Source organism: Microplitis mediator, chromosome 7 (genome assembly GCF_029852145.1).
Source record: "Microplitis mediator isolate UGA2020A chromosome 7, iyMicMedi2.1, whole genome shotgun sequence".
In the NCBI taxonomy this organism is placed as follows: Eukaryota; Metazoa; Arthropoda; class Insecta; order Hymenoptera; family Braconidae; genus Microplitis; species Microplitis mediator.
Genome location: NC_079975.1, coordinates 8,190,217 through 8,218,205, shown reverse-complemented (window position 1 = coordinate 8,218,205; position 27,989 = coordinate 8,190,217). Strand labels below are relative to the sequence as shown.

Sequence of the window (27,989 nt, the reverse complement as noted above, 5' to 3'; positions counted from 1 at the left end):
TTCGTTTTCGAGAAAAATTGTTTTTAAATTCTCGTTTACTCAACGAGTGCAACAAAGATAGTCCCGTTTATTTTTCTGAGTGTGAGAAAGAGGTCCGGTAGCCTATCCCCTTAAAAATATAGATTATAATAACTTTCTTTTCAAATTATGAATTTTAAATTTACGCGGGAAAAAAATCCTTAAAATTCAACTATAGCTTCTTTCGTTGACGCAGTTAATTGACTTGACTATAGCGCTTTTCTTGATCATTCCTTTCCATTTTATAACGCCGTGCAGCAAACACGTGGCTTACGTTATAATTGCCAATATTTAAGTGAATTACTCAAGAAATAAAGTTAGTATTAATAATAAATATTGTTATTTTTATTATTTAATATATTTTATATCATTTTTCATTAATAATCATCGTACTACATTCATAAGTGCCTCAAAACTTACTCACTTTCACATGTCGTCCATATTTTTTATCTAAATAATTGTTTTATCTAAATAATTATTATAATTATTATTATTATCATAAACAATTTAAAATTAAATTAATTATTTTAATATTACATTTGATTTTCAATTAGTTAATTTTTGAACTAATGTTTTAATTACATTTTATTTTTCATAACCTAACTCGGAGCTAGTGAATTTTTACTTGTCTGTAGGCGATGGAAATTTTATGACATTCATTTTTTTAAATTTTTATTATCAAGTAAAAATTAATCATTAAAAATTTTTGTGGTGGATAATAATTATTTAGATAAATTAATAAATATATTCATTCATTCATTCAAAATAATAATAATAATTTTTATTTACATAACTTTTGGTTTTTTTCAAAATTTTTACACTATTTTAATATATATAGATATATACTCTCATTTCTCTCTACATTACAAATAATAAATAATATATGATACTGAAATTAGTTGACGTCTAATAATTTTTGAATTTTTTTAAAAACGATAGATTTTAAAAAATTGCACCTGGAATTTTTTCAAATTTCTGCATGTGCATAATTTTATTTCTTTATTTTTTTAAAATTAAATTATTGAAAAAACAAATTCGAAAATTGTCAATTGTCTACGAACTTCAAGATTATAGTATTTTTATTTTGGTATCTTTCATATTTTTCTTCCTATTCTATACTTCTTCATGTACGCCGGTATCTTGATTGTCCTTTTTTTTCAAATTTTTTAAAAATCGCACATAATTTCTGATCTATTCCACTATTCCATCCTCTATCGTCTGTCACGTTATGAAATACTTCCTTTTATCTTCTTTATCACATATATTCTAATTGATTAATTAATAATTATTATTTACTAATTACAGAATGCCGCTAGCCAAAGATTATCTTCACCCGAGCCCAGCGGAAGAAAAGAGGAAGCACAAGCTGAAGAGATTGGTTCAGAAACCAAACAGCTACTTCATGGATGTTAAATGCCCAGGATGTTACGCTATCAAGACCATTTTTTCACATGCTCAGCGACCAGTTGAGTGCGATGGTTGCCGTACGATATTGTGCACACCCACGGGTGGCAAAGCTCGTTTGACAGAAGGATGTTCATTCAGAAGAAAGGTCCAATGCTAAACATCTCGCATCTCTTTTCATTGGTAAATAATTTATACCAACAAACAATACCATGTAATAATTATTTCATTCTTGTGTTTAACCCGCTCGATTATTGAAAATGAATACTTTGAAAAGAGTAAAAAAAATCTTTTACAAATAATATTGCGAGTTTTCATTTATTTATTTATAAATTCCTTTTATTATTATTTACATTTAATATAATCATTAAACTTCAATAATTTGGAGCTACTGATATTCAAGACTTATTTTAAAAATAAGTTTTTTATTTATATTATAATAAGTCAAGTTCGGACTCATAAAAGTCAGTTTTTTAATCCTATATTAATTATTGCTATTAGTATATAAAATATATAGATTTCTTTTGTTGTATACAAATTTCGGATTAGAAAACTGGACCTCCGAGTTGAAAATCACCAATTGGTCTTCTAGAGCAAAAAACTACTAGTTTCTGCCCGCTAAATTATTTATTGACTCGGTGAAATTTAAACTTTAAGCTTCAATGTAAAAAATTACAAACAATATATTGTGTAGTACGGGATAAAACACAATATTTAACTTCCTGTAATACCAGTCAACCTCGTCTTTGTCTAAAATATTTTTTTTTATCTCACGACTCAACATTTGATTTTTTGAAATTCAAAACAAGTTTTTAATTACCAAAAAATTCAAATATTTTTTAAATTAAAATTCATCAGGAAACATTATCACGATTAGAGTAATTTTTTTACATCAATTGCGATTGCACAATAAAATGTAATTTTTAGATGACGTCTTATAATAAAAGTACTGATACTTTAAGAAATATTTATTCTATGACTAATAATATTTTCTACTAACTCACATTCAATTTAAAAAATAAAACAAATTTTATTAATTTATAGTTTTTAAATTTATTAATAAAAATTACTATAAACAATTAATTTAAATTTAACTTAAATTAAATACTTTGTTAAGAATAAGTATTTTATCTCGAAATTTTCTGTACTCAAAATTTTTTGGTTCTTTCACTTCAGCTTCGGGATTAATTGAAGCTTCGGTTAACTTGATTACTATTTCATCAGCGTTTTTATCAGCATTTAGATACCAAATATTATCAAAGTACAGAGAATAAGGAGTATTTTGTATACTGCTACCGCTTACTGAGGCACATAAATATACTTTAGATCTTTTAATTCTAGCACAAGCATTTACAGAATCATGTAAAATAGCGCATAACTTGGCGATATGCATGTCTTTGAGTTCACTATTTACCACATCTCTGATGTAAGTATCGAGATGATCTAGCAAAATTAACGATGGAAGTTTCGTAAAACTATGCAACTCTACTAGTTGTTCTGCCAATGCTTCATAGTTTTCAAGATATCTGTAAGGAATAAATATTTAAAAATAACTGTTTTTCACACTGAAGAAAATAAACATTTGTCCCAAATAAATCAATTTATTTGCGGCTTTTTTTTTTTTTTTAATTTTTATTAATGACTGATAAATATATTTGGTACAACTAAATATGACAGTTGATTCGAATAATTTTGTAATTTGACTGAAATATATCATTTATTGGTGGGAAGTAAATGATATATTTGTAGTAAAGCTATTAAATTCGTGACGAAAAAAGGGATATTCGGCGATACTTGGTATATATTTAAAGCCCATGGTCTAACTAACATTCATTTCCAGCAATTGGATAATTTTTTTTACCAAAAATAAATCACTTATTTCTTACAATTAAATATATATTTGGCCATATCCAAATATACGATATATTTTGATCAAATCTCAGTCGGCTCAATAAATTTTTTTTCATTAGACTGTAAAAAATCGGGGGTCAATTAAGAGTGAATACGGATTTAAATAAAATCCCAATTCACTCGGAGTTCCGGAGTTTTTTGTTAAAATCACTTCGCATACGGAGTAAATAGGGAGTTTGTTTTTCCAGTGGAGTGATCTAGATTTTTTTTAAATCTGCATTTACTTCTATTCAGAGTTTGAATTAAAATAAACTCCTCTCCAAAGTGAATCTCATTCCGAGGGAATTAAATATATAGACAGTCACCCGCTCCGCATTCACTCCGGATTCAAACCGCGTTCTCCACAAATTTTTAACAGTTTAAAAGAAATAAAAAAGTTACTGATAATTATATTTTATAATTAAAATAAATACATACATAAATTTAATCATATTATATACTGCTGGAGGTACATCTTCACGGTCATGATACTGAGCTGGAAAAGATTTCAATGGACTTGCTGTGATGTAAAAAACTTGATTACCATTTTCGGCCCAGTGCATGGCAGCCTATTCAATGAGAAATTATTTTTTACTTCAATTGCAAGCTCCCTTATATATTTTATTAATTTAATAAATTTATAACAGAAAATTGTTTATTTTTTTACTGATTAAATATATTTATCATCAAAGCAAATAGTAGCAATATTATTTTAATAGAAAATCGAGGGGGAGGGAGACTGATTGCTGGTATTTAACTTAAAATTCCATTATTTTTATTATCTATTGATCCATGTTTACAATTACAATACAAAAATTAATTTAAAATTCTCTGGATTTTAAAATTTATTCAAATGCAAATTCAATCTCGACTAATTGAAGACATGATAAATTTTTTTGAAAAGTGCTCCAAGAAGTCAAACGCAGTTTATCATCAATTATAATTAAAGAATCAAAATTTTATAAAATCTAATAACTGAATTTTTTATTATGAAATTAAAAAAAAACTTTGGGGGCGGTTAGTTTACTCTAAATTCTAAAATTATTATTTAGTTGTCTTACTTCAAATAAAAATGATCTGGCATGAGTCGGCGGTCCACACAAAAGCGTTGAGCTTGAAGTATTTTTTAACGTAAACATTATAAATTATATATACTTATATTTATCGTAAATTGAAATTTTCTATTTTGAATATTAATATATGTTTTTTAAGGTTAGAAATCATACATAATAAAATAATCTCCGCAATGACCCTGAAACTGATAGTCAATAAAAAATTTTCGGATTGTTTTTTAAAAAAATCAATTACAAAAAAAAATGTGCACATGTAGAAAATTAAAAAATCTATAGGTGCAATTTTTAAATATTTTTTTTTCATAATTTATTGTTTTTAAAAACAATTCTAAAGTTATTGGAAGTCGGCTAACTTTAGTATCATTTTTCTGCAGTATTCCTGGCAGCGAATAGGAAACATTATTTTGGAAAATTTTAACATTAGTAAATGATAATAATACTCCATATTGCAAGGACTGCTTGATATCTGATAGTACTGGAAGTAACAGATGTTTGAAAATATGAAAATTTGTTTAATTTTTAAATAAATTACGAGTCATTAAATAAAAGTATTCCCTGATTGAACAACTGAATTTGACCGAATTAAAAATTTTAATTCTGTGATATTCTGTCGAATTCTGAAAAACAAAATTGAACTGAATTGAAAATTTGAATTTGAATTAAACAGAATAAAACCGATTTAAAAATTTCAAATTCGTTTTAATTCGGATTCAGAACCAGAAATTTGAGAATTATTTTCGAATTAATCAGAATTAAACCGAATAGAATTATTTAAATTCATTTTAATTTGGACAAATTCTGGTTTTCCTGCTGAATTAGACAGAATTCATTCTTAAGTTAGGTACCGAATTAACAGAATTTATCTGAATTAAATAGAATTAAAAATTTAATTCTGTTTAATTCGATCGAATTCAGTTGTTTAATCAGGGTTGAATTCATTTATTTTGCAGATAAAAGTTTTGAAGAGTTATTGGAGTGAGTTTTTAAAAATTATTCGAAGTTTATTTTAAAATAATATAAATGTCGATGAGTGTAAATGTAGCTGACGATTGGTAATTTATTTAATTTTTAAATAAATAATTAAAATGTAAGTAGAATCCAAAAAGCAAATGTTAAATTCAAGAATATCTAAGGATTTTTATAGAAAGTATATAGAGAATTAGGACTTGTTTCCGTTATAGAAAATCCATAAAAAATCAGGACTTATTGTCACCGTTTAAGAACAGCGAATAAAATGAAAGTGAATGTAACTGACATTTGAGAATATTTTAGATTTTTGAATAAATAAATATAATTTAAGTAGAATAGAAATTAAAAAATGTGTATTCGTACATTCCGGAATGCGCTGCGAGCAGTTCAGCAGCAGACCGCGCAAGATTATTTAAACACGCATTTTTAAATTTTTATTTTACTTACATTTTTTTTTTTTATTTAAAAATTTCAAAAATTTCCAGTTGTCTGCTATATTCACACTCATTCAATTGCCTTGATAATTAAAAACACTAAAATTATAATGTCAGCTACTTTATGAGTGTAACTGATAATTAGAATTTTTTTTTTAATTTTTTGAATAAATAAATAAAATGTGAGTAGAAAAAAAAAAATTGATGATCCTGAAATAAATAATTATTTACAGCAAACTGTCACCTATTGTACAACTATTCCAGTTACGCTCATAATGTAATGGGACAACGATGGGATCTATTTTTTTCGATTATTTAAATTTCGTATTACATTTTTTTTTTAAAGAAAAATGTCTAAAAAAAAATATCATGCCCAGGATTTACTATTAATAATTATCTGACACACAATTGTCATCAAAATTTTCAAATTTCATTTCCACAGAAAACTTGTTATTTATTAATTAATTAATTAAAGCTAAATGGTGTCCGATTTGGCGTAGAACGCCTCATATATAATTTATATTAGCAATACATCTTTATTGATCGCGAAGCGAGCGGGATCTGCTAGTAAATAAATAAATTATGATTTTATGCTTTTTATTTAAGAAATTTACAGCACAAAATTTTTATATCATTTAACAAATAGTATTTATTCTTACTTAAAAACTTTTAAGTTATTATTAAATAAAATAATAATTGTTAATACGAAAATAAAATAAAAATTTGTTAGTTGTACGCTTGTTGTTAAATTTATTATAATATCATTTAAATTGATGTAAACAATGTATGGATAATGTGATATAATGTAGAATATAGAATCACAGAGAAAGTAAAAACAAGCATTTAAATTTTTTTTTTAATAATAATAATTATAATATCAATGATTCTAAATATGTAATAATAGATTTACGTAATGTAATTATAGACGTGAATACAATTAAATTCGTTTTATCGATTAATTAATTAATTACTTAATTAATTAATATAATATATATTTATATAAATCACTCTTACCAATTTAATGAAACACTTTTGATAATTTATATAACATAACAATAAAATTGTTTCTATTAATATATATTATTGAAAGCCCTTATTGGCTTATCAATTAAAGACTTAAAACTAATAAAATAAATTTAAATTATCTCTTAATTCGAATTAAACATTAATATTTTTTTTTTTTTCCATTAATTATTATTTTTACTAATTAAAAAATATTTATTCCTTAAAACAGAAGATAAAAAACGACATTAATTTTATTAGTGAATTATTTATTTTAATTTATAATTTTTTATATTTAATTTTGTCATCGACAATTATTGCAAATTTATCGAATTTAAATAAATTATATCAAATAATATCGAGATTATATATATATATTTTTTTATTAAATACAATTATAATTATTAATTAATAATATAATTTATTTTTACTTAACCCTTTGCTTTATCAATCGTAATTTAAAAAATATATAAACTATAAATAATTTTTAAAAAATTATTCTTTTCGTGCCTTTTTATAACGACAATTTTACTCACAAAAAAATTTATCTAAAAAAATTGACTTTATTTTTCTTTACTAAAATGAAAATAAAAATGACTATAAAATTTGAAGTAAATAAATTACAGATAATAAATTTTTTATCAAGGGGTTAATTAAAGTTTGCAATACATATTAATTTACAAATCGATTCTAATTTTATTAGATTATAAAATAAAATCCAAAGATCTCTTTATGTAATTTTCCATTTATCAATTAAAGATGTGATGCATCAATCGGTAAGTTTGTAATAATCATATAAATTTATTACAAAGAGATCATGGGGATGACAACAACAAAAAATATATATATATGTATATATTACGGTGGTCGTTAAAAATTAAAATTTCTCAGACGCCCTATAAAAAGCTTCTTTTCGCGGTTTTTTAAAAATATCTCATGAAATATGCAGATTAAAGGAAAAACTCATAGGAACAATTTTGTAGGAAATTAAATTCTTGACAAAAAAGGTCATGTTCATTTTTTTATAAAATTTGTAATTACGAAGATATTTTAAAAAAACTTTTTTAGATCTTATTAATTGAGCATTTAAAGGGCTACGAATTAAAAATAATGTTTTTTCTTAAATATAGACAACTTCGTAACTCGTATCAATCGTTAATGCTTGTTATAGTTTCCATATACTCAGAAAAATATTATTTTCAAAATTTGTAATCCTTAAAACGCTCAATTCAAAGATCTAAAAAAGTATTTTTAAAATATTTTCGTAAAAACACATTTTATAAAAAAAATGAACATGACCTTTTTTGTCAAGAATTCAATTTCCTACAAAATTGTTCCTATGAGTTTTTTCTTTAATCTGCATATTTCATGAGATATTTAAAAAAAACCGCGATGCGTCGTCCTGGCACGTGTTCTTTTTACTCAAAAAGAAAAAACCGAATTCCCCAGGTATTTTTTCACTAAAAAGCTTTTAATTGGACCCCTGAAAAAATTTAATTTTTAACGACCACCCTAGTATATATAATAAATAGTAATTAAACGTTTCGAAAAAATGATAAAAGAAAAATTAAAAGTAGAAATACCTTACGTTTATTATTTTTTGCATGCTACTTTACATCAGCATCAACTAATATAATCAGACTACTTGCATGTAACATCTTTAATTTTTTTACCATGCAAATTTTCATTCACTCCGTTAATTTTTCTTTTTATTTTTTTAGTTATTTCTAACCAATCGACGATTATTTATTATTTATCAATAAATTATTCTTAAGTGGTTATAAATGTTGCCATTGAGTGGATATAAGATTACTCGAGGATTCAAGTGCTCTAGCAATCGCTTCATGAAGTCCGTGTCCCAACCACATTTGATTCAATTGTTTGTATTTATTTTTGCATAATTTAAGAGGATTTCCCCGTCTAAGTCCTTGGTCAGTTTCCCCATACTCATCGAGATACGGCGGGCATGTGAACGCACCTCTATTGGGACTCCGTAAAAACAAAATTTCACATTCACGTACTCGCAAAAATACTCCAACTCCAGCTCCGCATATGCTCGCATGATAATTACATGCGCCGACAGTTGTTTTATTTAATTCTGATTGGCAGCAGTAACTTTGTGAGCACAGCATCTCTCCGCAGACAAGACACATCGTCGGATTACGTGAATCTTCACGGTCACTTGTCGGGCATGTGAACAGTGACACGGTATTTATAAGTTCACTGTAATCCTCAGGTAAATCAACGAGACTATTTACTTTAAGCGGCTCTTTAACTTTGACTGGTAATTTAGCACGCGGATGTTCCATCCATTTTTTAGCGAGCGTACGCACACTTTCTGAATTTAGTAGACCGTCGCAGGTTGTTGGTAACCCGAGATAAGCGCAAATATTTTCATAAATATCACCGCCTTTATTAGTGAGCTCTACTGGAGCAGGTACGTCTGTTATGTAATTAAAGTATAGCGCGCAGCAGCGTAAAAATGGTAGACTTGAGTCTTTGACTTTCTTCCAAATTTCATTTAGAGTTAAGCTACCAGTTTTTACATTGATAGCATCCATTAGTGCTAACAGAGCATCACAATTTTCATCATTTTCTTCATTTGGTTCCTCATGGAAATCAACGTCCATCGCTTGATTATTTTCAAATTCACTTGTCGCTACTATTTTAGTAACAAGTGACAGGAAAACGAGTTTTAGTAAATGAGCTTCGTGATTATCGCCGGTTATTATTGGCGGTGATCGATGAGGATTTATAGAAAACAGACTGGGAAATGTCACTAGCAAGGGTACGAGAATTCCAAAGGGATCCCACTCTGTGAAACAGCTGTCACTGTGTGGGTTTTCTATCAGCAATGACAGTAAAGTGAGGGCTTGATTTCCGAAGTCTCTTCGCCGCCCGTTATCGCTGCAAGGATACCATGTGTGACCAAGGATAGCAGATATTCTAGCGAGACAATCGAGGCTGTCTCTTAATCTTGACGGCAATGAACCCAGCAGCGGTTTTTCTGAATCGCGTAACATAAACTCGATAGCGTGAATTGTGTAAGCCGTTGATTTAAAAGCAAGTAAGGGCACACGTGAGTCTTCTTCATGTGGATCAACACCCAATCCTTTGGTGTAGGTCGTCTGGGCAAACAAATGTATCATTGATATCAAATGATCTGCCAGACGTATTTCGGGCTCAGGACTTTTAAGTTCGAACGCTGCTGCAACTTCTTTGCCCATTTCTTTGTATATTTTACGAATAGGACAGGCCAAGTTTTCTAGTTTTGATGAACTGTCGTCTGTTGTGTGTTGAAAGTTTGAAGAATCTTTGCAGTAACGGCAAATCGACTCGTGGTTATTTTCCATTGACAGATCTGTTATTTCTGTGATATTCGTTTTTTCCCGGCAATTGAGAGTAATTTTAATCGCATCCAGCCAAGTTTCAAAATCGATATTTATACGATTGGCTTTCGTAGGGTGAAGCGACGCTAAGGACGGCAGTAATGGTAATACAGTATTGCTGAGACACTCGCAAAGTGGACACAAATATTCTTGTTTTTCAACATCGAAACTTGCCGGCTGTCTTAGTCGATACGGCCGTCGATTTTCCTTGGCAAGTACGTTATCAAAATACGTTTGCCAACAGTACGCGTGCATTACATGACCGCAAGTACTTGTGTGCGGAGAAGCACCGAGTCTTGATGATAAATACAGCGGATTTGTTTCATTGATGTCGTCACGTGACTGACAGAGTACAGTTGACTGTTGAACAAACGCAGCGAGTACCATCGCGACACCAGTGGTACTTACACTTTGATCTTCTTGACAAAGAATACAAGTGTAAGTTTTTTCCTCAACAAGACGGGCAGTCTGTTTAGGCCCGACAGCAACTGGCGACTGCTCGAGCGACTCTGATAAATCCATTGATGATCCCCGTTCGCTGGTTTTATTATTGACATCCAAAACTGTCTCTTCAAATAACTTTGCATTTTTTTTCATAAAATGTTTCTGCATCGCCGCTATTTGGGCCATCACTTTAGCGCGTTTTTGTGCAGCCATTTGTGTTCTCCATTCTTTGCTGTTTTTAGCTGGATCTTTTTCAGACGCCGATGGTTCTGCTGTTTGGCTGCTGTCAGCAGGGACCTCAACCTGGGCAATAGTACTGCCAGCTGCTTGACGATACTTCTCCAGTACCCAAGTTAGTAAATCCTTGTGTGCATCAATACGAGGACTATTCAATAATTCTTCTAATAAATTATATATATTTTTTTTAGCAGCACGTTCTGTGAAAATAAGAAATGGATAATAGCCAGTTATTTGTTCCTGCAGAGCATATCCAATTAAATGAATTATTTTGTGAATTTGGGGTTCGGAAAAACTTCTTGCTCGTAAATTACGCGCGCGTTCAAGTACTGTCTGCATTATATGAAGCATTACATCGCATTGTAATAAATTAGCAACTAAACTGAATGTTTCAGTGAGTCTTGGTAATTGTGGTGGAGGACAACACTCTAGTTCACCCATCGCCTTTCGACGTTTCCGTTGTGCTTCTTCTGATTTACTCAGTTCTTCTTTAGTGTAATGATAAAAGAAGACATTGTACTCGGCATACAAATGTGACTTTAATTCGTACAATCGTTTACCAGCTGAATTCTGCAATGGCTTTTTGAAGTCTGCTACATCATTGATAACTCGTTCTAAACCTGTTTCATAGTGGACACCGTCAGGTAACGTCTTATTCAGCTCCGAATGTGACATTGGTTTGATACAAAGCTGCTGTATTATTTCTTTCTTCAATCTGTCGTCAGCAGTAACGCGACCAACACCTGGGACATGTCTCTCCCCAATTATTGTTATCAATAACCCAAGAAATTCTTCCACAAGATTGATCGTCTGTCTTATGCTGTCTTCCTCTGGGTTCTTCAATGTGTTTGTTTCAAAATCAGGGTCTGCCCAGTTCATAAGATTGAATTTATTGAGAATGTGAATTAAAAATTCATTGCTTTCAATCAATGATGCGCCAACTTGGAGTAAATTAATATCACGATCAAGCATTTCAGTGCGACAACGTACGTTGTGATAAAAATACAACTGATTTAATAAACTGTAGCCATTTCTTCGCCACATTCCAGCGTGTACTTGTGCGATCATTGCTTGAGTTCTCAGTACAGGCTCGATTATTTGCTCTGGTGTCAAACGATTTTGTATCATTATTTCACTGCTCTGAAAATGTAGATCGTATTTCTCTAAATAAAGGAATAGACCGGCGAGAAATCGTGATATTGGCAAGTGAATAGACACCGGCTCAGATGAAACGTCATATTGGATGCACGAAGCGGAGTGATCTGCTAATTCACGCAATATTCTGGGAGGCGATGGTTCATTTTCGGATCTTTCGGCCAATTTTTTGAGAACTTGACGGAAGGTTTTTATTAAAACTGTCCTATCAGAGCCACACCATTCGAGGGTGAGACTTATTACCGGTGACAATTTTATGTGGAGATTGAATGCTGACTCCCATTCGGGTTCGTACTCCATATGCTGGCTGACTTGTCGCAACACGGAGTTCATCAGCTGCATGCTCCAAAGTAATGTCAGTAAAAATGAAACTCCGTGAATGAAACCTTTGCGTAATTCATCAGTCCACGTGTCAGGCTTCGAGCTCAGCAAATACGCGAGGTCACATAAAATATATTGAGCTCTTTTGAATGATGTATTGGGTACATTTCTTTCAAATTCAAGTTTACCAGCAGGATTACAGCGACGTGAGCTCTCTGACATAAATGTATTTATAAGAATAAATAACGCGTCGTGATGGGCAATTAGCAGATGAGCTAAAGTCGGTACTGTGAATAATTGTACTGACAATGATGATATGGAAAATGAATGATCATGATCATCACGAATAAATTCTTTCATAACATCACCGTAATTTTTAGTGAATATTATCGCAAGGGCTTTTTTACTCTCGTATTCCATCAGCATTCCGGATATAAAAAGTCGGTGCCAAGCAGTTCTAGCAGCTTTCCAAAGCTGTGAGTCCCGATTTAATATCCCCTGGACAATTGAGACATCTGGTAATTTAGTATTTAATGCGACATCACTGAAAATAATTCTGAATCCTTCGCAGTGATTCATAAATTGTTGTAACCAATCAAGAAGTTTCATTGCAAATATCTGATGCGCTATAACGTGTGCATGAACAACATGAACTTTTAATGGTTGGCTGTTAAGTCGTAATGTAAATCGTTCAATTTCAGATTTTAATTCACTACAGTGTCCAAAATCCGAGCATTTAACAACAGCGCGGCCATTTCTGTCGATATTTGTTACAAATTCAATGGCTTCTTTTTGTGAACATTTTAGAACTCGCACCAGAGTACTTATTACTTGTTCAAATGTATGAGTTTCATCGTTAAATAAAACAGTACAATAATTACCATTTGAACTAATCAAAGAAAGCGGATCTTCATTCGTTACCGTGAGACTTAAATCCGGTGGTAAATTCGGATTATGGTCTAGTGACAATAATTCGTAGCAATATTTTAATACAGATTCAAATGTTATCGTTGCTCTCTCAGTAATATCTTCAGGTAATTTATTACCAGATACTTCTTTGTACTCAATACCAGCGAGATGTATGTTACAAAATGGATCTTTTTTCCAAGCTTCTGGATCACCGCAGTCGCAACATCCGCCGCCCCCAGATGTACCAATTTTGTATTTATGATTCTGATGAGCTGATTCTTTGAAACACGTCACGCAGAGCACACACGTAGGATCCATTCCACACTCACGACAAATGTAAGTCGGCTCACCGACTTTGAAAAATTTACCGCACACTGACGGCGGCTTGTCCATCTTACGAAGCTGCTCTATCACCTCACGAGGATCTCCATTGCAGATAAATTCCTCCAGTGTGTTGTATAACATTTTTTGTGCCAAGCTCTCGTTGAAGCTCCATGTCAGGCAGTTGCCATTCAACTCAGGACTGTAAATTTTAGGGACCCAAATTTTCCAGTGTTCTTTGAAGTGCGCTGACGTCAATGATCCGTTGGTCATCTTGTCCATCCATACATTGACGCAGGGTTTATTTGAATTTGGAAAGACTCGTAAAACTGGTGAAAGTTCAACGTCATCCATCTCTTCATTTTCATTTATCAGCAATTGAATGTTATCGTTACTCATTTTAATTATTTATTGTACCCGCGTAAGCTGTAACTGTAAATAAAAATGTTTTTACAATTAATTATCATCATTGTAATGATTTATTTTAAATAGATTGAGATATTTATTTTATTTTCAGTCCAACATATGGACAGTAATCTTTGGAAATATTTTCAAATAATTACTTAATATTTAATCTCTAAAAGAAGTAATTAATTTATTAATAATCAATAATTATGACATAGTGTTGACATCAGTATTTAATTTATTTCAATTCCAGTACTGATATTTTTTGATAGTTTTTAAAATTTATATGATACTGAAGTTACCTGACGTCTAATAATTTTTAAAAAATTATAAATTATACTAAAAAATATTTTTAAAAATTGCACCTGTAGTTTTTAAAATTTTTCACGTGCATTTTTTTTTTTTTTTTTTTTTTTTTTTTCAAAATTGATTTGAAAAAAAAAATCCAAATTTTTAAATGTCTGACTTCAGGATCATAAATTAAAACCAAATGATATTTAGACAAAAAAAAAATAAATGAACGTAATAAAAAATATTAAATTAAAAAAAAAAATATACTTAAAATAATTACATCATATATATTTATATATACATATATATAAATAAATAAAAAATAAAACAACAGGAAATAAAATTGGCGAGTGAATAAATAGACTCGTGCGAATATAGAAAACTTGGTAGTAAATTTGAAAGAAAAAAAATAAATAAATAAAAAAAAAAGATTTTATTAATTTAGGACAATGACAAGCAGAAATGGAATGAAAGAAAGGAAGTACGATTGTTAATTGTAAAAAAAAATGTAGCCTCGGACGATATAAAAAAAAAAAAACCTATTTTTAACTACTAAATACTTTTGAGGGTAAAATAGACAAGTTAGTAAGCAGTATGACGATGACATCAAGGTTAATGAAGTTATTAAGAGATTGTTCTTTGTTCCGTAAAATGTTATTGTGTTGTTAGATTATTTATTTAAATAATTAATTTTTAGGTACATACCTGCATACAATAAATATATTGCGAGCCAACACTCGCACAACACGTTATGTCGTATTTATTTTGTAAATCAAAAATTTATATTATTATTATTTGACATTCCTAAATGTAAAGGACGTGAAAGTATCACACAGCTGCTTTATACGACTCGCAAAATGGCTCTACTTACAAAATACGCAAAAATACGTATTACATTCAATATATGATATATATATAGATATAGAGAGAGATTTATATGAAACGTCCGTATTGAAGTTGGTCGGAAATAAACGAGATTTAAACGCGCGCGGTTGGTAAAAATTTTTTGAGTGTGAATGCAGCAGACGTCAGATAAATTTAAAATTATAAATAGAGTAAATAATTAATAAAATTAAATTTAAAAAATTTTGAAATTTATAAGTGTATTTTTTCAAAATATTTTTTAAATTATTTACTCTATTTATCATTTTAAATTTGTCTGCTACATTCATTTTCATGAAATTTTTAAAGTGAGCGACTGCGCGCGCGCACTTTTATAATTCGAGTTCAAATTTTACCAACTTTAAAAAAAAATTACACAATCGCCATATTTGAAAAATACCGTATGTGATATATATTTTGTTTATTCACAATATATATTAGTGATATTTAAAAAATATAAATTTAGTTTTATTTGTAATTTAAAAAGTAAAAAGTTGATTGGGATAAAATGTTTAAAAAGTAAAATAATTTATTATTCAATGAAATTTATTGTATTTATGAAGGTATCGATAACCATTAATATTATTTTCAGGTTCGATGAAAAAGACAGTGTTTCTGGTGTCCAACAATTGAAATCATCGGTACAAAAAAGTATTAGATCAAAATTATTAGAATTGTATCCTTATCTTGAAAGTCACATTGACCAGATAATTCCTAAAAAAGATTCTTTTCGTCTTGTAAAATGGTAACGCTTCATAAATTTGCGATATTTTTTTTATATTATAATTTATTATAAATGTAATATTTTGTTTTTTATTATTTTTAGTCATGATCATATTGAAATTATGGTGAATGGTTCTGGGGAACTTCTCTTCTTTCGTCAACGAGAAGGACCATGGATGCCTACGCTAAAACTTCTTCACAAATGCAAGTGTAGTAAACTATAAATATATTTTTTATTTTATTAATATCATTAATGATACTGTAGTTAGCCGACGTCTAATAATTTTGAGATTTTTTTTAAAACGACAAATCAAAAAAAAGTAATCATAAAAATTGCACTTATAGTTTTTTCAATTTTCTACATATGCATATTTTTTTTTTTGTCATTGACTTGTTGAAGAAAAAATAAAATCTGAAAATTGCTGATTGTCTGTTAACTTTAAGATCATTATCATCAGGGTATGGAAGTTTGTGCTCAACAATAAGAATAACAGAAAAAATTCGCGCAAATTTCTCTATATCAATACGACGATTGAGAGCAAATTCACGTAAATTAAATTAAAAGATATATTCAAAGGTCGAGTGTCATTGAAGCGGTCGAAATTAAGGTTGTGGAAAAATATGTCAATAAGACAATCAGCAAGATAATTAGCAAGACAATTAGTAAGACCACCAGCAAGACAATTGTCTTGCTCGGTGTCTTACTGGCGATCTTGCTGGTGGTCTTGCTAATTATCTTGCTGATTGTCTTATTGACATATTTTTTTCTCAACCTCAATTTCAACATTTTTTTATGGCATTCGATATTTGAATATATTTTTTAATTTAATTCACTTGAATTTGCTCGCAATCGTAATTTTGATATAGACAAATTTGGGCGAATTCTTTTCTTTTATTCTTATTGTTTAGCATAAACTTCTGTACCCTAATTATCATTAATAAATAATTCTTATTTAAATATTTAGATCCATTTTTCCTGCCAGTAGAGCAAGTAGACAAAGGTGCAATTAAATTCGTTCTCAGTGGAGCCAATATTATGTGCCCTGGTTTAACATCAAAAGGTGCTAAGATGACCCAAGTATCAAAAGGAACTGTCGTTGTATCCTTTTTTTTATTTTATACAAATTATGACGTAGAAATCGTGGTTCTGGAGACCAAGTATCGGTTATGAATACTTGGAAAATTTTAAGTTAAAATTTATAGGACAATTCGCAAAAATATAACAGATTTCTCTATTATTACTACAGCGATTTTTTCAGCTTCCGGAAAAATGTACAAGACAAATTTCCTCTTAAGATTTTCATCATTCGAGTCCCATAAATATTTAAAACGTAATTTTAAACTGAAATCTGTAAATTCGATTAGTACTTCCGACCCTTAAATTATAATATTTTTCTCAATAAATATATCAAGGCTGTTATGGCAGAAGGAAAACAACATGCGTTAGCTGTTGGTGTGACTACACTATCAACTGAAGACATGTAAGTATTTTTAAAAAATACCAAACCATTATTTAAGTAAAATTAAAATTTACTTACACGGAGAGAAATGTAGACAAAACATGTACGAGTTTTTATTATGCTGTCGACGAAATTTGAAACAGGAAGTCCGAGTCACCAAAAAATTACTATATGTTACTATAATTATTATTGAGAGCCTCTAAAAATTTTTAACTCTCTATTATTCCTAATTTAGAAAAATAATTTCCATTAAAATTTATCAATGAGTTTCAAGTGTTTAATATTTTGAACTTCCCGCTAAGAAAATTGAAAATTTTCAAAAAAAGGGAAGTTATTGGTTTCGGTCCGGTTTTCGAAAACTGAGTTTTCAAAAGATCTCGACGTTTTGAGGTCCTAGGAAACTATTCTGAGTATTTTCAAGATGATGTCCGAGTGTATGTTTGTGTGTACGTACGTACGTATGTATGTATGTAAATATTCTGTAGCTTTTGAACGAATGAACCGATTTGGCTCTTTTAGGTGGCGTTTGAAACGGCTCATCAATTCCAACAATTTATGAGAAATTGAGTATAATCGGTACAGTATACTTGGAGATATTCCAAAAATAAAACTTTTTCAACAATGTTTTTTTATGTACCTGACGATCGGAACGTTTTTCACGCATCGAAAATGAAAATAATTCCTGGAATTTGCGTCTAAAGGCGACTTAAGGGGTAGTTGGGGGTGGCCTGTCATTTTCGGGTGACGTGTGAAACATTTCCGAAATTTAGATCCAGTAGATTTTTTACTTTTCATTTCTTTTTTCTTATTTTCGTTCCGCGAAAAACGTTCCGATCTTCAGGTAAATTTTTTTCGGATAACTTGTAATGTACTCGATGGATTGATTCCAAAATCTAATCAGCTCTAAAACTTGATAAGCCGCGTCGATGCCTCCTCAACCATCAAAATCTGTTAATTTGTTCAAAAAAATCGTTGTCGAAAGAATTTTTAATAAAATCCAAATCGTTGAATTAATTAATGACAGTTTTTTTTAACGTTAGTAATTAAAAGATTGCGTTGAATGTCACACCTTGAACGTCAAAATCGGTTCATTATTTCCAAAGATTTTGGTGATTAAAAATAAAAAAAAAAAAAAGATTTACTTCATTTTTCCCGAATAACTCATAATATTTATCAAATGTTTCAAAGTTTTTTTTAATGTTAGAGGACAAAAAACTGCGTCAAATGTCTTTTTGAACGTCAAAGTCGGTTCATTATTTTTAAAAATTTTGCTGATATAAAATAAAAAAAAAACGATTTACTTCATTCTTTTTTTTTGTTACTGTTTATTATTTGAATTTTCGCAATGGCAGGCGCAAAATTACTATTTCCGAGCTTGAAGAGCTCAAAAATGTATTAAAAATAGTATTTTCGATCTCAAGAGCTCGAAAGTAGCGGGAAGTTTTAGGGCTGGCCCACAGGGTCATGCGGTTTCTAGATTTTTTTAGTGAATTTTGACCACTTTCTGTTTCAAGTTTCGTTGACAGCTCAACAAAAACTCTTTCATCTTCCAAGTCCATTTCTCTTGTATAATTAATTACATTAATAAATAATTTATTTCAGAGCTAAAGTTAATAAAGGTGTAGGAGTTGAAAACTGTCATTATCTAAACGACGGTTTGTGGCAGATGAAACCCGTCAAGTAATTAATTAAATTAAGGTTCCTATTTATACACTAACTTATAATACAATTAATGTCAAAATTTTCGCAATCTTGTAATTAATAATTGCCACTAAATATTGATTGTAATTTTTTATTTGTATAAATGAAATCATGAAATTTATATCATACAATAGTCATTATTATTTTTTAATATATATTTTTTACCCACTAAAAATACAGAATAACTTTTTTAATTGCATTTAAATACATAACTAATTTACTACTGTGAATATCAATTAATAAAAATAATAATTTTATATATCAAAAGCATATATATGCTAATTTTATTTAATAAGATCATGTCGGTTGTAATTAATCAGAAATATCAAGTAAAAAGTACAGTAGTAAAAACAAAATAATTGAATTTCTAAAAAAAAAAGTATTTGCTAATAATTAGATTATTATTTATTTTTACACTTATTAGTTTTATTTTTTTATTATTATCGTTATACTGATGCTCATTTAGCATCATTCTGTCCATCGCCTTGATTATCAGCGGGCCCTTGTCGCTCTGGTTCCCCATGATTGGGAGCAGGTGAGTACGCAGAGTTGCCACCTTCGGCATTGGGACCAGCACCTGATCCAGCTACAGCATTACCAGGTGGATTAGTATCGCCTACTGTGTGAGGTGACTGCGGATGGTAGGGACTGTGAGGACTGTGCGGACTGTGAGGTCCGTGAGGATGCGGTCTTCCCATGGGGTGGGGAGAATATTGAGAGTACGGCTGATGGTAGTAAGAGTGAGTGTACTGAGGATAGGGCTGATGGTATGGCTGCTGACCGTAACCGTAAGATGGATGCGGTGGTCGCGGTGCGAGTGGAACATTTTGTGCCTGTGGTTGTCCACCGGGTGGCTGGTACTGCTGAGAGTAACCTTGTCCAGGTGGAATCATGGGTGGCGGGCCGTGAGGGTTGCCTGGGCCTTGAGGTGTCATTACTTGGGAAGGCATTGAATGATTGGGCATCATGTTTGGTGGCTGGTGAGGGTTGTGCTGCAAGGATGGAACAGGAGATGAGGATGGGGGTGTTGATGGTGGGTTGGGCATTCCTGGTGTTGAGGCTGTAGGAAGTTGAGATTGTTGGTGAGGAGATGGCTGGGGTGGGGGTGGTGGTTGATGATGGGGAGGCGGCTGCTGTTGGTGTTGTGGCGGCGGTGGTGACTGTTGATGCATTGATGGAGGCTGATGTGGCATAGGTTGTTGATGTTGCGAAGGTGGGCCTTGATGTTGAGACGGCGGGCCCTGATGTTGAGATGGTGGACCCTGATGCTGAGAGTTAGGCCCTTGGTGTTGTGAATTGGGTCCTTGGTGTTGAGAATTGGGGCCTTGATGTTGAGAAGACAAGCCTTGGTGTTGAGGAGGGCCTTGATGTTGGGAAGGTGGGCCCTGATGTTGGGATGGCGGTCCCTGATGTTGAGAAGGAGGTCCTTGATGCTGAGATGGAGGACCTTGATGTTGAGATGGAGGACCTTGATGTTGAGATGGAGGTCCTTGATGTTGGGATGGAAGTCCTTGATGCTGAGGAGGACCTTGATGCTGAGAAGGAGGTCCTTGATGTTGGGAAGCAGGCCCTTGATGCTGGGAAGGAGGTCCTTGGTGTTGAGATGGAGGACCTTGGTGTTGAGATGGAGGGCCTTGATGTTGAGGCGGAGGGCCTCCTTGGTGCTGTGAAGGAGGTCCTTGATGCTGTGTTGGGCCTTGATGTTGGGAAGGTGGTCCTCCTTGATGTTGTAAAGGCGGGCCTTGATGTTGCGAAGGTGGGCCTTGATGTTGTGAAGGTGGACCTTGATGTTGAGAAGAAAGCGTTTGATGTTGCGGTGTAGGAAGATGATGTTGAGCACTCGGTTGTTGATGCTGTTGATGAGGACCTGGAGGAGATTGTTGGTGTGGTGACGGTGGAGGTGGTTGATGTGGCAAAGGAGGTTGAAGTGGTTGATGCTGAGATGGTGGTGGTTGTGGATGCTGTGGAGTCGGTGCTTGAGACTGTAGAGAGGGTGGCTGAGAATGATTCGGAGGTTGTGGTTGTGACGATTGATGTTGTGGTGGCATTATTGTCGGATGCTGAGGTGCAAGATGAGGAGGCTGTTGTGACACTTGAGACTGTTGTGATTGATGTGTTATTTGCTGTGTTTGAGGTTGCTGTGGAATCAGAGTGGGTGGTTGTTGATGCTGTTGTTGCGGTGGCAGTGGTTGGTGATGAGCTGGACTAACTGATCCTGGATAACTCATTGTATTGCCTTGAGCATTGACATTTGCTTGAACAGGAGAATCCAGTTTTCCTTCCATGAAAGGTGGAGATGGACTTCCTTTCTTTACCTCTATTGCTTTCTCTGATTCTTGAAATTTCTTCTCAGCGCCTTCATTTTCATTCTAAATGGAATAAAAATATTTTTAAAAATGAAATTATTTACAATAATAAGATGTTAATTTACCTCTGCAGTGTTGTCTTCGTTCATTACTGCCGGTGTCGGAGTAGGAGTAGAATTAGGTGTTGAGTCACTGGATGCTGGACCATCAGATCGAGTTTCATCATTACCTCTAACTCTTTCACGACGTAAAAGTTCATATTGACGTTCTACCATTTTATTGAACGTATCTTCATCAACTGCTGGTTTACAATGCTAACAAAATTTCAGTAAAAAATAATTAGAGTGAAATTAACGAAATTAAATTCAATGAATCACTAAAAATTATAATAAAATAAAAACCTTTTTCAATTCCTCTTGAAATATTTCACTTGTTTCAATAAATTTACGTTTTTTAGCTTCAAATTTTTCTTCTATTTGTTGTAACTCAGCTTCTAATTTTTTCTGTAAATGAAACACAAATATCATGAGTTTGTTAATAAATGAAATGTAATATGAAGAATTTTTAAATTTACCTGATGCATAGTAAGCGACTGGACTTGACGTCTCAGTACTTGCATTCGTTGAGTTGTGACTACAGAACGAACATCAGGAACAACAGTGTCACTAAATATTTCATTTATCAAACGATGGTTCCGAGTGTAACGGGAATAAGCCACGTGTTTAACAGAGTAACCATCATCTTGGTCTGTAAATAAAATATATTACTTTTACAAGGTACTTTTTATATGTAATCACTCATTCGATGAATACAATCTAAGAAGTTAATTAAGTAGACCAGAAAAGCCGTGATTCCTTTTACAACAAATATAAACGAAACTGCCCGTGTAAAAAAAATTATTATTCATAATGAATTTAGGTCTGAATTTCATGACGAAACTCAGATCCTGACACAAAAATGACTTTCATCATGAATTTACTCCAACTTTTCGTCTAGTAAATCAGTATCAATTCTAAAATTAATTTATTATGTCTTTGAATTGAACCTGGGATGACTTCGATAGAAACTTGACTGAATTTTTACCTTTTGTAAAATTTATCGATTAAGAAATTACCTATAAATTTCTCCTACAAAGTATTTGATTTACGTAAATCAGTTTCGATTGTAAAATCGATTTAGTGAATGAACTTTGGATCACTTGGATAAAAATTTGACTGAGTCAAAATTTTGCCGTGATTAAAGTTGTTGATACAAATTCATGATGAAAGTCATATTTGTGTCACGATCTGAGTTTCGAAAGGAAATTCAGATCTAAATTTATTATGAACAAAAATTTTTTTGCCCGGGTAGTCATTTAGTAAATTCACCATTAAATTTATAAGGCACACTGTAAAAAATTTGCGGAGTGAACGCGGAGAAGATGACTTTTTATTTATTCACTCTCCCACGGAGTGAAATTTACTCCGAATGGAAGTTATCGCGAAGTGGATGATTTTTTATTTATTTAATTTCCTCGGAGTGAATTTCACTCCGAAAAGAAGTTTCGGAAAATATTAATTATAAAAAAAATTACTTAAACACAGTAAGCTTTGGTCTTTGATATTTTGACATTTATATTGAGTACAAAAATAATTACGAGCTCCCTGTCCATATATTTGCGCGAAATGATTTTTAAAAATTATAAGCAGCTGATAATAAAACTTTGAGAAATATAACTCTACTGATTCACAAACTGTCGTATGATTTACAACAATCATACCACGAGATAACATTTCATTTTGTACCAAAATATAAAATATTCCCATAAAAACTATGTCGCTATAGCTGTTCAATAGTTTAATATTTTCACTATGTATTATATATATGTAATTATAATTTAGTGAGTTACTAAAACATTTTATAAATTAAAAACAATATTTTAAGTTTAATTATTAATATCTGAATGAATTATTTATTTAAATAATTATGTTTCTAATTAACAGCTGTTTCTATTAAATATAAATTTATTCAAGTATTAAAACTCCGGACCGGAGTGAATTCGGATGGAAATAAAATCTTCGTCACTCCGAAATCACTCCGCCCATAAAAAATTCCCTATTCACTCCGCATGCGGAGTAACTTTTTTTTCACCTCTGGAACTCCAGTGAGGGAATGAATTCGAATTTAAATAAAATCCGTATTCACTCCCGATTTTTTACAGTGTACTGATCTGCCTTAGGGTTTTTTACTTTATATCAACTCAAATTATATTAATCTTATGCCCAATTTATTAATTAAACAAATAATTGCGTACCATCTTCATCTTCAGCTGGCAAAATATCTATTCGTCTGTCTTGAGCCGCTTGACCCTTGCCGCCACTGGAGGAACGTTCATGAGTCTCACGATCATCACTGCTTTGTTGTGCTACACATAATGCTGATATAAAAAAAATAAAGTCCTTAACATTATTAACTAATTTAATTACAACACTAACAACCATTTTCAAACGGACAATCGCATTCACTAAAAAAATATCTAAAATAAAAAATTTTTGTTATTGTTATCATTATTTGTTACATAAAAGTACCTGATTTTCCACGATTTTTAGCTGCAATGTACGCCAAGTATGCTGGTGAATTGTGATAAGTTTTCAAACTTTTTTCATATTCAACCTAAAAAAAAAAATTATTTATTTTAAATAGAGCTCTAAGTATTTAGTTAAATAAATTATAGATAAGTATGACTTGACAATCGACCCTATTGGCGACACGTTCGAGGATGACTTAGCCGAGGCACTACACAAAATAGCAAATATTAATTTCGACGAGGACAGAACCAGAATGCTGAATTCAAGCTACCATCCTATTTTTAACCCGTCAGCACTCCCGTTATGAGCATTTTGCTCACAGGACACTATTCAACTTATAGGATGTCGCTGTCGCGCAAGCGAGATACTAAAAATCACGGGAGTGCTGACGGGTTAAGGACATTAAACAGAGTCAAGTCTTAAAATACGAGGACTACGTAACTATGAAAATCTTGCTATACCCAATAAGAATCATTGCACAACTAAGACTGGCTGGGCAAGAAAAAAATCTCAATTAGAATAAAAAACATCAACTATGAAATCGACACCAAAAACCTATGTATGATCTGCAACCTTGAGGAGCGAGAAACACTCGAACAAATTTTCTGCACATGCCCAAGGCACACGGACTTCAGAACGGCTTTTAATCCGCTACTCTTCCTCAATATCCTTATGATCAAGACGACTCAAGAAGCTAAAAACCTGTGCTACTTCATCAAGAACTGCTTGACCTTGCGTGCATTCATGCTATCTGAACATTAACGCTTAAAGTAACCCGATCTAACTTAACAGTCATGTGTTAGAATAACCCTAATGAATTTTTTAATCCTACTTTGCCGCTGTAATTCGTATTGTTGCATAAATGAGTTCAAAACCTGCTGTAGTCAATGAATACGTTGATCTAGTCTTAACCGAAATCTAATGTAACTTAATAAGAATATGTAGTACTACGTAAAAGGACCTTCAGGTCACTTGTAAAAGATCCAATATCTAAACAAGTATATTTAAATAATAATAATAATAATAATAATAATAATAATAGTTAAATAAATTATTTACTTTTTCGGTTTCATATTCCTCTATATATTCGGTTTTCTCTTCTTCTGGTAAATCTCTCCACATTTGTCCGATTATTTTTCCAATTTCCCATAACTTTAATTCTGGATTTTGGGCTTTTACTTGATCCCAAACTTTACGGCTGTATCTCATGTACGGCATCAGAGGTTTCTCTGGTGGTTTCGGTGGTTTTGGTAAACGTGAGTCAGCCTAAAATTTTAATTATTAATAAACAAAACCAATACATCAATATATATGTTAAGATAATTTGAAACTTACTGGAGTATTTTTACCAACTTTTTGTGGGGTAAATCCTGGGTGTCCATGTGGAGTTTGAATAAAAGGACTTGATGAATCTTTCTGTAAATATTAAAAAAAAAAAAGAGAAAATGGTAAATTATTGAATGAAACTTTGAAAATTTTTTTATACTTAATACTCACATTAGCACCAGATCCACTGCCACCCCCGCCAGAAGCTCGTAAACGTTCTGCAAAAATAATATTATTAATAAAATATTAAGTGGGTGAAGGGGCAAAACGGGGTAGGGGCAGGGGGGTGGGGTGCCCCCAAAATTTTATAAATAAAAGTTTGTTTTTAAAAATTTCAAAATCACTTTTGTAAATATAATTGGAGATTATTTTGAATTTTTCTATCGTTTTCGAAAAGTTTTTTTTTCTTCATCAATTTACAATAAAAAAACTTCCAGTGTCAAATTACTTTAGGTGTATTATAATAATCAACTTTAAAATATTTACATTTTTCAAATTTTGAAATTTAATTAACTTTTAATAATTTTTAAATCTATTACTTTAAAGTTAATAATAAATAGTGATTAACAAATAAAAAATTAACAATTTAAAGTGATAGTTAAACTTAATAAAAAATCGATTGTCAGTCGAAAAATGTTAATGACTTTTGCTTTATGATAAAAACTATTAAAAATTTTTTTTCTTCCGTTGCATCCAATAATTATGTAAAATATTTACAAGAAAATTTAATATAATCAACTTTATTTACTATTCAGAAATTTTTTTCACCTTTTTTAAAGAGGACCTCGTTTCACCCGCCAAAAATGAAAATTTTTCTTCAACGACAACTTAAAATTTCTTCTATTTATGGTAAGAGACCCAGTACCCGATCAGGGAATACCCGATTACTTATGTATTTAGATGTCTATATTTATTAAATATAGATATACAAATACATGAAGTGATCAGGTACTAGGTCTCTTACCTTATTTTAAATATCATTAAAAAAAAAAAAGATTTAACGTATTTGAGTCCCCGAAAATTTATTATCTCTTTAAGTACTCCGTTTTGCTCACTCTCCCTTACAAATAATAATTTAAATAAAGAACTTACGGTTCGGAGTGACCATACTGGGTGTAGACAGTGCTACCTGTTTATAATTAGCAGGTAACGCCATGATGAATTAGAAATCCTCAGCTCGCGTTAGGATTTACTGAAAATTAAAAAGTTTTCGTTAATTAAAAATCATCAAAATTTGACTATTTACTACAATACATATTTTTTTTTATTTTGAGTCTAAATATTTATCATGGTACGTCAAATTAAATATCAATTTAATGACGCTCATGATAATCAAATGATTAAAATAAATTAATTACGATCTGTAAGTCGTGATCAAATTTTTTTATGACAGTTTTTTAAAATTCTAATATAAATTTAATTATAATTGACTTTTTGAAAAATAAATTTTAGTATTTTTTAATAAAATTCTCTTCTGGTTAACCAGAACTTTTATTTGAGGTAACCCAAATACTTGATATTCTATAGATTTTTTTATTTGAAATATTAATACAAAAAAACTAAAATTTGTTATTAAAAAAATTGTAATATTAGAATTAAGAAGATATTTAGAGTGATGATGATTTTGCTGACAATCTAAATGTAGATGACGTTAACAAAAAAAAAATTGTGTCAAAAATAAATTTCTATCGGAACTTTGGTTATTTTTCTCTACTCCAATATGCTGCAGTTTTCCTAAAATAGATAACATATTTTATTTATATAAAATAAACTATAAATAATTAAATGCTGGTGATTTATTTGAAACAGATAATGATTAGCGATTAATAATTTTTTGAGTACCATCATCAACCAAATGACAAATTAAAAAGGGTGGGGTTAAGTTGAATGACTTACTCATAAATGTCATTATTTTTGAACTTCAAAAGAAAATTTAAATTAAAGTTGAAAAAAATATAAGAAAAATTTCATATTGTAAAATATGTAGAATAAAATCTTAATCAGTTAAAAATTAAACCAATTTTATTGAGTACTGTAACCGGTATTTAGGTGTCAAGTACGATCATTAAACAAAATTACTTAATAAAATATGAAAGCTGGTAAAAGAAAACTTATTAAGTATAAATTAGTTAAATTAATTTAAAAAATTGGTGCCATTATTTAAATAAAATTACTTTTGATTATAAGTATTATTATTTTAATAGAGTATCGAGTGACGCTGGTGCGTCCATTGAATAACTGACGCTAAAAATTTTCTAAGTAATTACGTTATTTGAATTGAATTATAGGTTTGTTATTGAGTTTAAATATTTGTAGATAGATTGTGGTAAAATAAGTTATCACTTACAAATTAATGTAATAATTATATCATTACTTGCAGTGCATGGAATAAAATTTGTAATTAAACTTCTAATACTTTACACTCAACTTTTGTCCGCCATTAAAAAAATATATGAGTTTGCATCCGCCATGTTGGCTGTTTGACGCGCCATTTTTGCGGCCGCTTGTCAAAATAATTTTACCGCGGGTAAATTTAAAAATCTTAATTTTTTTTATATTAATTACGAGTTTATCAATTCGAAAAATTTCTACTGATTTCATTATCATTTGAAAAAAAAAATGTAATATAATTTTATAGTCATTTAATTTTTCTCCCATTTCTAATAGGTTATTTTTCGAATATTCAAATTTACCGCGCAAGTAATAAGAATAACTAATAAATTATTGATGAAAATAAAAAATTTCGAGTATACTTTTTAGTC

General features: G+C 30.7%; 5 protein-coding genes across 6 annotated transcripts; 2 read left to right on the top strand and 3 right to left on the bottom strand.

The window, feature by feature from the left end:
- Window positions 1–180: 180 nt before the first annotated feature.
- On the top strand, window positions 181–1,724 carry LOC130672198 (40S ribosomal protein S27-like). The gene is made up of 2 exons (XM_057476600.1): window positions 181–334; window positions 1,324–1,724. The coding sequence occupies exon 2, from the start codon at window positions 1,325–1,327 to the stop codon at window positions 1,580–1,582; it is 258 nt and encodes an 85-aa protein (XP_057332583.1). The 5' UTR covers window positions 181–334; window position 1,324; the 3' UTR covers window positions 1,583–1,724.
- Window positions 1,725–1,733: 9 nt separating this feature from the next.
- On the bottom strand, window positions 1,734–5,217 carry LOC130672196 (uncharacterized). The gene is made up of 3 exons (XM_057476597.1): window positions 4,374–5,217; window positions 3,751–3,881; window positions 1,734–2,948 (listed from the first exon to the last, which is right to left on the bottom strand). The coding sequence occupies exons 1-3, from the start codon at window positions 4,449–4,451 to the stop codon at window positions 2,513–2,515; spliced, it is 645 nt and encodes a 214-aa protein (XP_057332580.1). The 5' UTR covers window positions 4,452–5,217; the 3' UTR covers window positions 1,734–2,512.
- A 3,140-nt stretch (window positions 5,218–8,357) lies between these two features.
- LOC130672193 (E3 ubiquitin-protein ligase UBR2) lies at window positions 8,358–15,141 on the bottom strand. The gene is made up of 2 exons (XM_057476594.1): window positions 14,968–15,141; window positions 8,358–13,998 (listed from the first exon to the last, which is right to left on the bottom strand). The coding sequence occupies exon 2, from the start codon at window positions 13,963–13,965 to the stop codon at window positions 8,569–8,571; it is 5,397 nt and encodes a 1,798-aa protein (XP_057332577.1). The 5' UTR covers window positions 13,966–13,998; window positions 14,968–15,141; the 3' UTR covers window positions 8,358–8,568.
- Window positions 15,142–15,508: 367 nt separating this feature from the next.
- LOC130672197 (malignant T-cell-amplified sequence 1 homolog) lies at window positions 15,509–19,159 on the top strand. Its single transcript, XM_057476598.1, has 6 exons — window positions 15,509–15,663; window positions 15,737–15,889; window positions 15,971–16,071; window positions 16,833–16,966; window positions 17,281–17,348; window positions 18,930–19,159. Exons 1-6 carry the CDS (start codon window positions 15,653–15,655, stop codon window positions 19,009–19,011), a joined length of 549 nt encoding a protein of 182 aa, XP_057332581.1. The 5' UTR covers window positions 15,509–15,652; the 3' UTR covers window positions 19,012–19,159.
- LOC130672195 (uncharacterized) lies at window positions 18,953–27,704 on the bottom strand. Of its 2 annotated transcripts, none has more exons than XM_057476595.1 (11): window positions 27,575–27,704; window positions 26,320–26,419; window positions 25,399–25,445; window positions 25,237–25,317; window positions 24,961–25,167; window positions 23,902–23,986; window positions 23,628–23,750; window positions 21,909–22,081; window positions 21,736–21,837; window positions 21,460–21,648; window positions 18,953–21,397 (listed from the first exon to the last, which is right to left on the bottom strand). In XM_057476595.1, the coding sequence occupies exons 2-11, from the start codon at window positions 26,381–26,383 to the stop codon at window positions 19,487–19,489; spliced, it is 2,982 nt and encodes a 993-aa protein (XP_057332578.1). In that variant the 5' UTR covers window positions 26,384–26,419; window positions 27,575–27,704; the 3' UTR covers window positions 18,953–19,486. The 2 variants fall into 2 exon arrangements, with proteins under 2 accessions (XP_057332578.1, XP_057332579.1); XM_057476596.1 differs by having other exon boundaries at window positions 23,628–23,738.
- Between the last annotated feature and the right edge of the window lie 285 nt (window positions 27,705–27,989).